General features: G+C 30.3%; 2 protein-coding genes across 2 annotated transcripts; one reads left to right on the top strand and one right to left on the bottom strand.

Annotated features, from left to right (window-relative positions):
* LOC128172354 (perlucin-like protein) lies at nucleotides 1-1,368 on the top strand. Its single transcript, XM_052838157.1, has 4 exons — nucleotides 1-131; nucleotides 429-514; nucleotides 685-772; nucleotides 1,118-1,368. The coding sequence occupies exons 1-4, from the start codon at nucleotides 56-58 to the stop codon at nucleotides 1,333-1,335; spliced, it is 468 nt and encodes a 155-aa protein (XP_052694117.1). The 5' UTR covers nucleotides 1-55; the 3' UTR covers nucleotides 1,336-1,368.
* Nucleotides 1,369-3,089: 1,721 nt separating this feature from the next.
* On the bottom strand, nucleotides 3,090-8,608 carry LOC128172357 (kunitz-type serine protease inhibitor C-like). The gene is made up of 5 exons (XM_052838160.1): nucleotides 8,528-8,608; nucleotides 4,523-4,580; nucleotides 3,900-4,073; nucleotides 3,612-3,687; nucleotides 3,090-3,183 (listed from the first exon to the last, which is right to left on the bottom strand). The coding sequence occupies exons 1-5, from the start codon at nucleotides 8,594-8,596 to the stop codon at nucleotides 3,120-3,122; spliced, it is 441 nt and encodes a 146-aa protein (XP_052694120.1). The 5' UTR covers nucleotides 8,597-8,608; the 3' UTR covers nucleotides 3,090-3,119.
* Nucleotides 8,609-16,631: the final 8,023 nt, after the last annotated feature.

The raw sequence follows: 16,631 nt of genomic DNA on the forward strand, positions 1-16,631 counted from the left end.
CTCACATTAAGTTAAATAAAGTTATTCCAAACATTTATCAATACATTCGTTTTGGATGAAAACAATGAACGGAGAGAAGAATTATTTTGGTCTGTTCTTCGTGATTTTGGCTATTCTACAGACCGCATCAGGTATTGAGTTATGCTATTTTAAAATGCTTATAACATAATATTAAATATAAAAGAAATGCTTTGAATGAAAAGGTAAAGACGATTTCTAATAGTGATTTTTTTTATTTTTTGTTTACCTTCAAAAGTAAAATTAATATCTGCATCAACTGTCGGTTATATGCATACATGGATTACATCGACCATTTTAATGATAAATACGATCATGAAAATAATTATTGTTGATGTTTTTGTAAATATTCTTTTCGTAAATAAAAGGAGCAAAAAATTAACACATACACATTTGTCTCTCAATCATAGGTCACAATTGCTATCATGGTTGGGCGCCTTACAAAAGCCATTGCTATTACCTTTCTACAACAGAGGTTACGTTGAAAGAAGCCTTGGTAAGAATATATGTCTATGGAAAAACCAATTAAAAAAAAAGGAAATTGTATTGTTCAGCTAGATGTATTGTAATGGGTTTATTCGTAATTTTCGTAAAGTGGATCCTTTTTCTGATTTTTTTTAATTTAGATGTTTTAAAATTTGTGAGTCATAAATATTTTGAAAATAGGAGGCTTGCTATAATATGCAGGCTGATCTTCTGGAAGTAAAGGACAGAATGGAAGAGAGATGGTTGGAATTGCAATTCAAAATCAGAGGTACAGCTGTTGAATTATGAGAAAAAACATGAACAAAAAATTCACGTCCTGTAAATCAAAATTCTTTAGAATATATTTTTAATAAATGTAATTTAAGCGTTTTGAAAAAAACCCATAAAGTAGTATATATTATTCTTATTAAATTAAAAGATAGGCGATTGTATATGTTTAATTTTTTATTTAAACCTATTTGTGTATATTTCTTCTAATTTGTTAGATGAATTCCATCATTTATTATTTGCTTTGAAAAAGTCTCAAAACTTCACCAACGTATCTTTATATATCAAAAAGAAATATTTAAATCAAAAAGTCCAGACTTTGTATTATTCTTTACCCTTTTTCCAGGCTATGTTCACGGAGTTTGGTTGGGATATAGTGACCTTTTACAGGAAAACCAATTTTTGACCATTTCTAATGCTGAACCACTTAACTACAAACACTGGAATAGCGGGGAACCTAGTAATACGAACGGACGGGAACACTGCGTGGGATACAGTATGGGGACAAAAAACTGGAATGATTGTTATTGCACCGGCAAACTGAACTATGTGTGCAAAAAATAAAGGCAATTAACTTTAACGTCATTAGTTTTTGTTGGTCATGTCTTAAAAAAATAAAAAAAATAATATCAATTTCATTTGTTCATTTGAACAGTGCACATACCTGAAAACATTGATATTCGCCCTGTCAAGGGACAGAGGTTTAGTTAGTATGGAAGGTTTATTTTCATGGTATGGGTCTCTATCTGAAATCTAAAACAATAGGCAAGTGCATTCATGAACATTTTACTCACGGGCAAAAACGTACCTCACTGCGCTTATATAATACATTTTAGTAGAATTGCAAAAGAAAAGTTGGCTTTTCTCACTGATGTTGTGAAAACTTTCATAAGGTTTCTGGTCTGGACCGTTTGAGTCACATGACACATATGCCAATAAGCAGGGCCACTGTTTATTTTAACAATAAAACGCTCTTTTAATGTGAATCCATGGCCAATAATGAGCGATAATCTGTCCCTTCTATAAAACAGATCGAATGACAATTGCTATAATTTACAAACAATAAAAAAATATCGACATAATGTTGCTGATTTGACATTGTTGTTATTGATTTTATATAGGATTGGATCTAAATCTATTAAATCATGCATGACCGGTGATACTGATATTGTCGGAATATTTGCATAAACATGTATGAACGTAAACCTTCCTTTTGACGCGAGATTAAAGCTGTAACAAGCCTTGTTAGCCAGTATATGCTAATCAGGTGGCATTAGAGTTTATCATTATACATCATGTTTTAAAAATACTGTTATATTCTGCATAAATTGAAATATATTTGAAACAAGCAATTGAATTGTGTTTTTGTGAAGAAATCTATTGAGAAATGTATGTTTATTTCTTTATGTTTAAAACTAGGTCACCTGTGTGTCACGGATTTAATAATGTTTGATTTGAACAAACATGCTAACATATTAAACAACTTCTCTGAAGATATTAAGCAAATGTTTCTAGTTATTGTGTATATCATGACTGGGGACAGAACACAATGAATAGAGAAAACCATTTATTGTACTTGTTTAAATAATCATTTATTTATTTAGGGACCCAACGGACTGAGAATTAGTTGTAAATATGATGTGTTTGTATATACATACAATTATTACAATTTTCAGGGTTGTAGGTATCAGTGGAGACATATAACCTAACGGGACAGACAGCCCCTAAACTCTCCATATTTAGAACAAAAAGTACTAACGTTAAATAACGCGAGACTTCACAAGTTTTTTAAAATAGTTTCAATCCTATTCAATAAGTCATTTTTACTAGATTATTTATTAATTATCTCTGGTTTATATGGATTGTTTTTGAATAATTTATTTTAATCATATGCTGTAAATTAGTAAAAAATAAAAAAAACAATTAAAAAACAAACAAACATTGATCCCTGACCCTGTGTAATACTTTAACCTATCGAAAATTAAATTTTCAAATAAAGATATCATGGCTTAAACCTGTTTTAAAATGACTCATTATGAAAATGGTTAACAAACTCGTCTATGTAAATAAGAAGACACCGTTCTTCATCAATACATATTTTCATTCGTGCTTAAAGTTAAATCACCTCAGTTATATTTTGTGCCCTCATATTTGTTTAATGCATTGAAAACCGAATTAATAATCGCTATATTCAAGAACAAAGAAAAAATAGCAAATATCGGATAATCAACAAAGATAACACCCTGGAGAATTCTGTACATAATTTTTTTACGAAATTCTGCTTATTTTAATTTAATTTGAAAAAAACAAGGGAAGCGTTTTACTTATAAAAATTTATTGGTCATTGATCAGCATCGACTGGTGACGTCCTCTCCATTGTATAGCCAGAGGGACTCACACGGACACACAGCCCTGCAAAAGTATCCAACATTCAATCAAAAATATGAGAAAGGAAAAAAAACTTCGACTTATATGGAATAAAGATAATGATAATCAATCATATACATTATTTAGGGTGCATGACCATAGATGTTAGGTATGTCGCTGGTTCGAACCCGTCTGAAATCATCTGATGCTATGTGATGTGAAAACGCACTTCATATACATTGCCTTTGTCTATCATGCTGACAATGGGTACCGGCGTACGCTGGAAATTACCTTGGGATGGGGGAGGGGGGGGGGGGTTGAACCGACTTTATGCGCCTTCATAGTCCAAAGAAGGATATGACATTTGAAATTTAAATTTATTAATTATCAAAAAATATAAATAAAAAGGTAAAGTGTAGGGACAACATTGGGTTAAAATAAATGTATCATAACTTATAATAATCATTACTTACACACATGTTGCTTTTGGGAAGTTGGGACAAGTTTGAATTGTACAAGCTCCAACAAAACAGAAAATAAGTGGACACGCTACAAAAATAAAACACATTCTTCATTATTCAATGCTATTTAATCATGTGACTTGTCTTTGAAAATCAAGGCTATCTTTATGATACGTTAGCTCTATTTCACAACTTTCTATTTCTAAAGTTTGAAATATATAAAATAAATATGTTAGAAACATTCTAACAGTTTTAAATTACTTTACAGTTGTAGTGATTGTTTTAATCATCGTTACTCACGCTTCCGCCTTCCACACACTCTCTGACAGAGGGCCTTAGTTTTGAAGTTGTTTGCATTTCCTCCGCAGCAACCATAGTTGAATCTTCGACAAGTCCGCCTTCGTGCATCATAGTAAAACCGTGGACATATTCCGTCACATTCTCCTACATCGGGTCGTAAACTACACACTCCTCCTGTTGCCAGAAATAATAGATGTACAACTTTGATCTGGTTTTGCTCTATTACAACAATGTGAGTAAACTCCGAATAGAATTAGAGTTTTGAATCATGTTTTTTTTGGTAAAAAGTCATATTACAATGTCTACAATTTATACATGTGTAATGTATAAATAAAAAAAAAGTTGCATTCAAATTTAGAATCGTCTTTTAAATGATCACTATATCTATAAGCAAGTCCTGTTTTATGAAAATCATAGAACAACCGATGTTTGATGTTGCATTGAGCGTTGAATATATCATATGCATGTACAAAATACGCATTGAATGAAAACAATTGAAAAAATTATAAACGTTATGTAAACCACATTAATAAAGTTAATTCATAAAAGTGTCACTAAGGCAAGGGCAACGTGTGATATTGTTTTTTCATTTCTTATTATATGAACCATGAGAACGCACTTACCGGAAGGAGGAGGTGGCTTACGGTAGTAGCCATACCCTCTAGAACCACTGACTACAACCTGAAAAAAAAGTTTTAACATCCGAACATATAAATATCAAAATGCTGTTTAAATAACAATACTGTTTATAGCAAAGAATCGCTACTTGGGTCTACGTAGTCGTGCCGATCAAAAAGTACGGACAATGTTATCTACGACAACGCATAATACAACAAGCATATTTAAAACTAAAGTAATTTGCAGTTGTTATCTGCACGAACACAGTAAATAAATTTTAAAGTTACTCCTGCGTGCAACTTTGCAGTCAAGTAAGTCCAACAAAGTTAAATATAAACACCTGACTGATCACGGAACATTTGTTGATGTGACGTCAAATTGTAAATTTGGAAACATACAGTTATTCAATCAATATTTCGACATGGACATCTGCATTTCAAAAATAAACGGAGTAAAATTTCCAAAACAGCTATCGTACTTAAACATCATATTTATTTTTTTTGTTAAGCATATCAATATTTAGTATAGTATCTGAAAATAAATGATAAATTTCATATAATGTATTCAAAAACATTGATTTTTAAGGAAACTTAGTTATACATAACTCAATTAATAGACCGATTTAAATGGAACGAACATTTTGAACATTTTTAGTCGTATGTATTCCTACGCTAAGGTTTAATAAGACCAGTTCGTTGTCATTGACCCGAGGCGCCATTTGTACAGCGGTAGCTTTTCGAATTAAGGAGAGACTACTTTATGTAAAGATAATGGGAATACAGGTGTTGACTAGACTCAATTATTGTTTGTAGGTTAAAAGCCTGCTTATATGATTATTATAAGTTTTTCCATCTATAGCTCAGAATTCTTGTCGGAAAAGCTCAAAAAGTCATATCAGATAAAAAGTGTGCGTAATTGTTTATATACAACTCAGAAACTTCTTGCGATGTAAAATAACATATTGTTAATTTTGAAATAACTAATAGACACTAAATTCAACTCCCCGCAGTTTTGCAGGACTTTGATTGATTGAGTGTTTAATGTATAATCTCGATGTGTCTGACATCGGGAAGCCTATCAAACCCGCTTTTTACAGGGGCATTTACTTCACAATCATTATCATCTTTTGAATATAATATAAGTTAATGTTTGATTTATTAAAAGGTTCTGCCGTTTTAGAGTGAATAAATAAATACGTTTAAGGTATCAATGATATGTAATTTTAACTGGAGCCTTTTTCGTTGATATTTATTCTATCAAAAGATTAACTCTATACTGTGGTTTTATCAGTATTCGTTGAATACCAATTTTTGTTGATTTCGTTGTTAAGTTTATCCTTGAAATTTAATATTCATTGAACTGCAATTCCTACTAATATTTTGTATTGATAGTGTCATTGGCCACGAATTAACGTATCCTTGAAACTGTGATTTTCACTTTATCCACGAAAATTGATACCCTTGAATATTAATGAAACCACAGTAGATAGCAACAGTATTCTTCATAATGTAGAAGATTGCTGAAATTATACTAGTAATTAAATTTTTAATTTGAATAAAGGTATACCCTTGCGATATTGAAATTTGTCGATGACCTCCATTCGGGAGAATGTTTTACAAACATCACACGTCAGTTAAATGAACAACAGTATAAAGTGGCTTTTGCTATGCTTTTTCATTTAATGTCAAATTTTATCATAAATAAAACAACTTTGAATATTATTTTGTAAAAATTAATTGCCTCGTCTAATGAATTTTAAATCTGTGGATATTTATAATACAGTACACTACAACAGTGCTGCTAGTTTACAACACAACTCAGTGTATGTTGCATATATTTTATCGATATCGTAAAAAGGCATCAACTTTAACCCAAAATATAAATATAACACACATAAACACCAGTCACCTTTTCAAAACAAATTTACAGCTGGCGGCTTCTTAGGCAGAAAGGGGATTAATCGGGCGACAGTCGGCAGTTCGAACACTATTTTCGCTGACTTGCCGTCTGTCATCGGTCGTTTGAGATTTAGGCATTTGAATTTTTCTTAACCAAAGACACTAATTGACGACCGAAAATCGACCGAGGGTCGGCTTTTTTCGTCAAATTGAAGCAATGCCCACGTGGTTACGGGTGAATATTCAGCAATTGTGAAATTGTATATGCAGTAGGTCATCCGTATGTAAAAATGAAGCTTTAGCTTAACCATCGATGATCGGGCGACGATTTACCGACTAAGACAACAGGTTGAAGACCGCGTCGTCCGATAACAGGTGTCAGGTCACTGTTTTTTCAGCCGACAGTACCCCAAAGAGTTGCATTTGTACAAGATAATTGATAGGTTAGGATTTACGCACGATAGGATATGCTTAATGCATTAAAAGATGTGCTTAATGGACTACAGGCTAGGCTTAACGCCCGACACGCACAGGAAACGAAAGGATTAAAACATGACATGACATGAAAAACAATGGCCATGGTAATCGTTTAAACGTCTTATCACATTAAAGGACATATACATACGCACACACATTAAAATGTCTATTTATAAACGAACATCAAGTTGTTGATATAAGTATACAAAATTGTACATTTGAATGGAGTTATCCAATATGCAAGCAAAGACAGTCTATTAATTATCTATATAATTAACATTGTATTCATTACCGAACAGACAAGCCGGTCACCGAACAGCTCCGCTCAACTCCAATTTCACAGAAATTGGCGCACACAATTAAGATAAAAAGTGTTGTAAACAGCTTATATAGAAATAGACATTTAGACCATAGTACGGCCATGTCTTAATTTAAAGTTTTCTGTTTTTGCATTGGATCTTGCGAAAATGTATGACTTTGCAAATTTGTCACGAATTCATCAACTATAAAAGTAATGAAGTCGCCGATGTTATCTTTTATCATCTTTATACGATGTGACGTTTCTAACGGAATATTTTATCAATAACTATTAAAAATGCAAGTTACATTAAAGTTAAGTTGTTTTTTTTTTATCAAATTTTGATTTCTTTTTAGCAATTCTGGAAAATGACATTTCAAAATGTTATCTCAAAATGTCAGTTCTGACCCTCTAATTTACAAATTAAATTCGAAATTGTAGGGCATGCAGAATTTAGTCTAGCAAATATAAATAGTGTTTCCTTTAAAAATTAAGTAATATAATAATGATTTGAAATGAAAATTGACAATTTTTTTTAAAATTGTTGTATCTACATTCATTTAGATATTTCTTATAGCCTATTTTGTTAACGAGGTCTTTGTCTTGTTTTCTGGGAATATAGACAATTAGTTGTTATGGTAATTGCTTTTTTGTCTTTTATTAAACTTATTATAGACTATTTCAAAAGAAAAGATGAAAGAAAAAACTGATTTGAAGCATTTTCTTCCTTATTACATTAAAACGTCAAACGTTCATAAAACCGAATTTTGATCTACCTTTTACAAAGTTTACATTATAATGTTTCTTTTTTGGAGCATATGAAACCAGCTTCAAAACCCGTTGTTGGTTATTTATTTAAAAAAAAAATATTAAAACATAAGCTATATTCAGAGTATTGATTGACCTTCCCTTATGTAACAAGCATCGGCTAGTTCTTTTCCAATTACATAAAAAGATGGGATTAAAAATTTCTGCTATTAAACAAACAGAATATTTTCAAAACAACAGCAGCAATTTTAATACTTACTTAGAAAAACTTAATATTAAAAAAGAATGTTTAAGTGACAGTAAACATGCTGTTTTGGGCAATTCGTGAAAGGTTCAAAAACGTCTTCACAAACTGATTTTTTCTTAGCCGCGTAGTCTACTAAGATATATATTATAACTAAACCATTGATTATTGAATTCGCTTGAACGTAATATTTTGAAATTTTATCTTTTGAAGTTTAATGTTCTTAAAAATGAATTCCGAATCTCTTCCCTTTACATAAACATTCAATGTATGAAAGACATAATAATAAAAAAAAATACAAGTTATAATTTGTAATTGAACTTACGGATAGAGCACACATAAGTCCTATGACAAGTATTTTCTCCATGTTTCTTCGATCAAATACCAAAAACATTTCGCGTAATGCTGTTATATAGGACAAGTTTTAATTATGATAAGTCACACATGCTTAAAAAGGCCAGCGACAATAATTTTCCTTGTTTACATGAAATATTTGCATAAACATTTCTAAATGTATAAAAGTGTACGTTCCCCTTTAACACAAGATTAAAGCTGTCACCTAGTACACCTAGTCGGCCAGTATATGCTAATGAGATAGTTATTTAGATATCATTGCATGTCATGTTTTTCGAATTAATGATCTTTCATATTCTTCAAATGTCTTACTATGGATATGGAACTTTATATGGTAAAATGTACTTTATATTTGGTAAAAACTTTATTTGTAACTCTCAACAGACAGTTTAATTGTGTTTTCATAAGAAAAATCCATCAAATGGTGTATTTTTCTTTTGCAGATTGTAGGTGGCCGTATTTATTTTGCATTGCACATGTATTCGCGCATTCAAATAAAATAAAATTAAGGTGTATTCATACCATTTTTCGATAACATTTATAGAAAGAAACACAATTACCGTAGGCAGATAAAATATGAAGATGTTTTAATTTTTGGTATTGTTCTTTTTAGTATAGTAAAAAAATAAAAACAAACAGATCGTGACTTTATTATCAGGCATCATTTACTATTTAATCTAGGACATATTCATGTTGCCTTCAGCCCAATATGCACAATATTACCAGGTAAAATTGAGAAAACCAGTTGGTCGACATTTTATTTACCCATTAATTTCCGGGCTGCAGTAAATATCTGCTTCTTTATTTTGAAACAATTCTTTGTCTTTCATCATGTAATGCGCTTATAGTTTTAAATTCACATCCGATTCGATCTCCCACACACCCTTTGACAGATGGCCTTAGCTTGAAGTCTGCATTTCCTGTGCACCGTCCGTAGCCTAATGTCCTGTACGTTCGTCGCCTGGTGTCATAGTAGTAGCGTGGACATGCTCATCTACAAGGACCTACGTCTAAAGGCAAGCTACATATTCCTCCTTTTGACTTAAATATTTATCTGTCAATATGTTACAATAGAGGACAATGAAGATCAATATCAAAATATTTAATTGTATGCCTATTTTTGATATGCTATTAATCATCACAAACTCTGAGCGTGTTTACCGGAAGAAGATGGTTGACTGCATTTTCCGTATCCTCTACAACCATTGACATCAGCTACGACATTTAAAAATTGTAACATTTTAAACATGGACGAATTCATCTGAACAATTTTCAACATTTAAACTTTATATTTTTGAAAAGAATCATGTTGATGATTTTGTGAAAACATATTTATAATTATTAGTAATCATTACATTTATTCAACTGAAATGATTAACATTGTACATAAATTATCTGTTTCACCGGAAAGTTTTAGTTCATTTACTTAACCTTTCAACCTTTTTTTTTAATTTGCGCAATGGTGTTTTAATAATCATTAAAAATATATTGAAAATGTTTTACGGATTTTATTTCCTACAAAACTAGTTCACAAACAGTTAGGAAACAAATATATTGCCCAAAAGAGAATACACTTAAGATATACAAAAATGCGACAAATGTATAAAAAGAAAGGAAAACAAATAAGCTACATATATTTCTTCTACCTTTACAAACGACAGTTATATTTAGGCAGATCATTACCTTTACAAACGACAGTTATATTTAGGCAGATCATTACCTTTACAAACGACAGTTATATTTAGGCAGATCATTACCTTTACAAACGACAGTTATATTTAGGCAGATCATTACCTTAATTAAACAATGACACAAAATAAACATATCTAATTATCACCAAGGATTTACGCATTTTTTTATTAGAAAATAAACGACTAAATAAGAGTGATTAAATTAAGACTGTATTTTGACAGTATTGGGGTTTTTTTTTTATTGAAATGTACAGTTTTGTCTATTTTAATTTAATAACAACACATTATTTGGAACAGTGATACTTATATGTTCAATTACTTAATTTTTCGAACACATAATATCAAAATTCTCCGTTTATAGTAGCAGTAAAGATTACAAATAATTATCGAACATCTATGAAAAAAAGTTTTGTACATAAATTATAATAATATGCATAATCAATCTTTATTTTTACAATAAAGGTAATGAATTCAATGATTTAGAAATATATTCAAATAAAAATCGATAAAATGCCTTCTTTGGCTATTTAGAAGTTGCAATGACAAAGAAAGGAAATAACTGTGCTCTTTTGTATTAGTAACTAGATTTTGATCCGTGCGTGCACGGGTTGACATTGCATATGATATCGGACATTTACGAAATAGATACATCAACACACCGTATTGTTTACATTTACATAACCAAGCTTTAAGACTACAATAATGCTATTAATTTCACTACACTCTGCTTAGTTAGAATAATCTAACTGTGTCTCGCCCTCGGAACAGGCCTACACCACAGTTAAGATGCCTCCCATATACCCGTAATGAAGGGGAAAAAATGCAAAATCCGAAACAATTTTGGAGAAAATTAATGAGGTTGCATTGAAAAAAAGTCAAATTTTCATATAAAAATTGAATTCATTTTAATGAAGAATTCAACACTTTTTAACCAACGTTTTTTACTCGCTTACACACCCTGTTGACATTCGGAACTCTCGGGATATTTTATATTAAATGTACTGAGTTAGAGTTATCTCCCGTATTCCTTTGATGAACACAATATTAGACAATTTTTCAATGAAATTTACACGTACTTGTAATATCGTTTCTGAGTTTATCCATGCAAATCTGATATTGTGGAAACATGAATAACTAAAGAGCCTCCCATGATTTAGCGTGAATGTAATGCGCATTTGCAAGATTGTAAAAACCAAAAAATCCAGATAATTTCCAGAATTTTCAAAGGAAGTTTCGTTGATTATTAATTGGCAAAGCTTGATTGAGAAAAATTAAAACAAATTTGTAATCTTCAAGTACCAATAATGTTTAAAATATATATATAAAAAAGACAGAACTCTTCCAATTTCTCGGTATTTAAGCTAAAAAATTCGAGTCTATTATTTTAATATAGTAGTAAAGATTCAATATTAATAAGCTACTAAGGAATTCATTTCAAAGTTATTTTTTTATGTGTTTTGTTGCATAAAAAAAAACCAAACACTGCAGTTGCATTGAGTTTATGTCATAAGGGAGGACGGATGGATGGATGGCAACTCTTTAATAGCAGATAATACTTGACTTCTAAAATATAGGATTTATTTTTATGCACTTATATTCATTCTGACTCCTTTCAACTGAAAACCGAGACTTGGAACTGTTACCATTATCTTAAGGTCATTGCAAGGATTTTACAATCGATACATATCGAACGGATCCGATGTCCTCCTTAAGAAATTATTGCTCTTTAACGTTACTAGCATTTTCTAAAACATTACAACATTTTAATATATTTATTAGAGTCCGAGTAACTAATAATTAAGTCGAATCCATTTGACACGTACTATATATCTAACGTGTTCCAAATGTTAAATTTTGCATAACAGCATATAAAACAGGCATGCTGTACATTGTAAATATGATAAACAATACACTGTAAAAGACAATGAAACGGAGGCCAGCCAATCAAGCTGACCCAAACCTTAGAAATCTGTTGGACCATGTCAAATCCTTAATTTATATATACTGCGCTCTGTGGGCATGTTTCCTGAATCAATCAAAGTGATTGAATGCGTTTAAAACTCAAAGCAGCGTCCTAGCAAATCATCATAAATAGCATGGACACCATCTGAAAATACCACATTCAACCATATACCATGTTCTGTTTTCCTAATGCTTTAGAGGAACATATTCTTGACATGAAACTTTGCTTAATATAATTCTTTAACAATGCATTTAGCGAAAATAGGAATCAGTTAAAATGTATAAGTAATCAAAAGAATCATATGTATGTAGATTATTATATTACAGCTTGCCTACTAATTCACTGTTTCAAAGAGTGAATCCTCTAAACATCCAAAAACGCCCCTAATTAGCAAAGGAATCAAATTGAAGATATTCTACATTTCATTGATTTATCCTTTCAATCAAAGAGTTTTAAAGTTTTAACTTTTAAATTGTCAACTTTATTTTTGTTACTTCCATACACTTTAATTACGCATAACATCATTTAAGTTAGTAGAAGTTTGTTGTGTTTACATCGAATTTTGATATATTTTAGGCCACATTTTGAAATCCAGTTAACTATATGACTTTTATATATGTTTAAAGCTGCCATTAATGTTGTTAATGAAAATAGTTATACTATTCATTCACACCAATTTAAAGAAAAGAAACTGGAACAAATGTGCCCTCAGATGTAATTTATTTAAAAGTACAACACTTCTCTCTGTAGAAGAGACATCATGTTTACGAATGTTAACATGACTCATGATAACAAAGCCCAAATTAAATTGAACTTTATTCATATTCCCGCTTTGAGCACACATATGCGACATCGTGATCAAAAATCAAGAATGTATCGAAAAATGATTGCCAAAACCTAAATTTAAATGCTAGGTCGGTCTTATGCCTGAAAGACGTTTTTTAAAATTACCTTTTTGGTATTACTTAAAAAACCCCACTATATTATACGCATGCATACTATTCGAACGCTTGATTGACGCTCCGCCTTCTTATTCAAATAATACAATGACCAAACCATAGCTGTAACAGCTAATTTGGAAATTTGTATTTAAGAATAGAAACTTACTAATTGATATTTTGTTTATAATGAAAGTCTCCTTGGCAAAAAATGTTTTAAATGTTTTCATAGAGACCATGCTGCAAGCTTTATAATAAATTATCGCACATTTTTGTTTAAAAAGGTAGTTTTCGGTGTTTTGAAAAGAGATGGAATCGCAATGTTTAAAGGAGTCATACTTTCAATGGCAAACGTAACTTGTTTGTTATAACATAAATTGATTTGGAGGGAAAAAAAGCAGCCTTAAGGAAGGAGTCCTCTCGTTATTAAGCATACTTCTTATAATAAGAAATTCATAATAACATTTTGACACAGTCAAACAGATCATATAACCAAATGATTCTATCAATTTAATAAAATTTGACATCCTTGTTTCGCATAAGGTCAGGTCAAGGTCATTAAACACTTACTTAATAGTTTTAGGGTTAGTACTGTTACTTTAGCATCCTTGTTTACAGCGCAAACTAGACTTCCAGATAGTTTGTGTATTACGATATATTTATGTTGTTTTGAAAAACATATTTGGCATATTTAGCTTTTATTTCACAATAATCAAGAAAAAATTAACTCCAATTTTAGCCTAAAATAAGCTTATTTCATATCATATCTCAATTTTTAGAGATGTGGTTCCTCCTTTTTTTAATTTAATACGAGACGTCAAACATATGTATATTTGGAAAGTTTGCATTACTGTTATATTTTTTTATAATTTGTTTACTTCGAAATCTTGAAACGATCTTTTGATTTGCTGTTGTAATCATTATGTACTGGCATTTGAAGCCATCATTAAAGCAAGGTTTTTTAAACTTTGATGTGGATATTACTTTTATAGTCACTACATGTGCTCCACTTCATATTGCATTGAAATCATAACTAAATAAAAGATCAAACTATAAATAATTGTTTAATTTTTTTAGATAATCAATTTTCATGCCAAACTTAAGCAAAAATTTCAGGAAAATTATCATTTCTGTTTGGAAGCCCATATTTCCCAAATATGGCAGGTGACATAGGTCACAAATAAAGTAAAGTAGCACCGAATGTCCCCAGTTTTATATCCAAGAATTTTTTTTTGGATGATTGACATTACATATATTTGAGGTGCAAACCTCTAAACTCTACAAAAAAGTGTAATAAGTTTTGTTGTAAAAGGGTTCCGGTACATTTTGTCTTATGCTATGCTTTTAGAAATAGACATTTAAGATCTAATAATTGGTATGCTATTGTATGCTTTGATAAAGAGATTTGAGCAAAAATGCCTTTTAAATACAGAAGAGTTCCAAAAATTGCAATGTTAAATGAAAAAAAAAACACTATCTGAAATGTAAACATTTGTTTTTTTTGTAACAATAATTAAAAACTGAGTTATAATTATCTTATAGGATATGCTCTGGTGTTTATAATAACTGGAAATCTTATTATATGCAATAAGATTACGATGCTATGGTATGAGATATTAATGCTATGCATTGAGATATCACCGACATGCTATGATATGGTGTGTGTTTTAAATTACATGATTGATGTAACTGTACATAAAAATACTGTTATTTGAGTGTGTACCAATATTTAAAAATATTTAAAAAAACCCTGCCGAAATCGGAAAAGTATTTTGCTCTTGAATGAAGTCATATTTGTAACAGCGTTGCATGTAAATTCAACTGAAAATGTAAAAGTACAATTAACCTACATCATTGTCACCGATTGTTTTTGCGGGAAGTAATATTGTGTGAGTGGAAAATTAATCTTCTGAAGCAAGTGTTTAAGATATCGTAAATATCGGTAAAAAGGCGACAAGAAAAGCAAATTCTAAAATCCCTGTAAGAGAACTTTGACTGAAACAAAATATATACACAAAAAATTGTTTGCATATACACAAATCTTTAATCTACAATACTGAGGATAACTTGAAACCGTAAAAACCTATTTCAATCTTTTTGGCTGTAAAATCGATTTTGTATAACTTTTGTATGAAATATCCTTCCTGTTGACCTCATGACGTCACTTGATTTGACGCCTCGCTATCTATCACCGCCTAATTCTATATTCCTCTTGATTTGATTTCTTAAAGCAGGTTAAAATAGTTATTTGAAGCATAGTAACTCAATAATTTAGGCATCGATTTTGGTGCTGTCTTTGCATTAAATTTTCATAGATACTCTCTTTTTCACAAGCGTCACATTGGCAGGGCTGCAGGAACCCGTTTTATTTACTTAATGTTTAAAATTTTACGTACATGAAACCTTCCTATTTATTTATCCGTATCATATAATGATGATATTAATTTATATTTGTTTTGATTTAATCATATTTACTGTTCCTTGTATTTTGTGTTTTACGTCGTATTTTTGTTTTTTACTTCTCTTTTACGCGTGTATACTATTTTTGTCTTTTGTTAAGTCTTTTCTATTTTTAAGGGGTTTTTCCTGTGTTTTATTTCCGTGCATTATAAGGTGTTTACATCTCTCAGCGTCTGTATGTGTCATTTAGACTTGAGTATTGAACAAATATGTATTTTGCTTTTTACGTAGAATTGTCTCTCGTTTGTAATAATATATCTATTTTTGTGTATTTGTAAACTTGACTTAGAATAAAATCATGTAATTTTCTGCTTAACATATTAAATAAAACAAACATACACATCAATTTTTAAACATCAATATAAATTCAGCCTTTGATTACAAATGGGAAAATTTATAAACAAAACCGATCTTATCTATTTAAAACACAGGTGTGTCACGAAGAATGAACAGGTAGGCCATTACCTTAGTCATTCTTAATATATTCTTTTATGACGGTTAAAAACGGTTATATTTGTGGTTAATGGGCTGAACATGTAAAAAAGATGTTAAGGGAACAATATAAGATATGATTAGGTAACGTATTTTTCTTTAGAGGTGTAAAATAGCATTTTATTTATAATGAGATTAAAAATTATCATATGTTACTATTTAAAAACATTAAACATGATATCTTTGTTTTAATTGAAAAAAAAGAGTGTATTGTTCATCAATTCCTTTACTAAGGGAGTATTTCATAGTTATAAAATAACAAAACAAACCTGATCTGATACAAGTTTGATTTAACTGCTGTTTACCGTGTGTATATATATAATTTAAAATACTGAGAGATAACAGCAATGACATCCAAAACAAAGTTATATATTCCTTCAAGTTTCAACAGCAGTTAATATAGTAATGTTACTTTAATGTTAATGTTAGTTTTAAAAAAGCGCGTCTTAAAAAAAAGATGGCATTTTTTAAGACAGATGAAAAGGTGGTCACATCTCCAAATGTTAGAAATTACTGTATATCTTGTATAAA

This window comes from Crassostrea angulata, chromosome 2 (genome assembly GCF_025612915.1).
Source record: "Crassostrea angulata isolate pt1a10 chromosome 2, ASM2561291v2, whole genome shotgun sequence".
Lineage (NCBI taxonomy): Eukaryota > Metazoa > Mollusca > Bivalvia > Ostreida > Ostreidae > Magallana > Magallana angulata.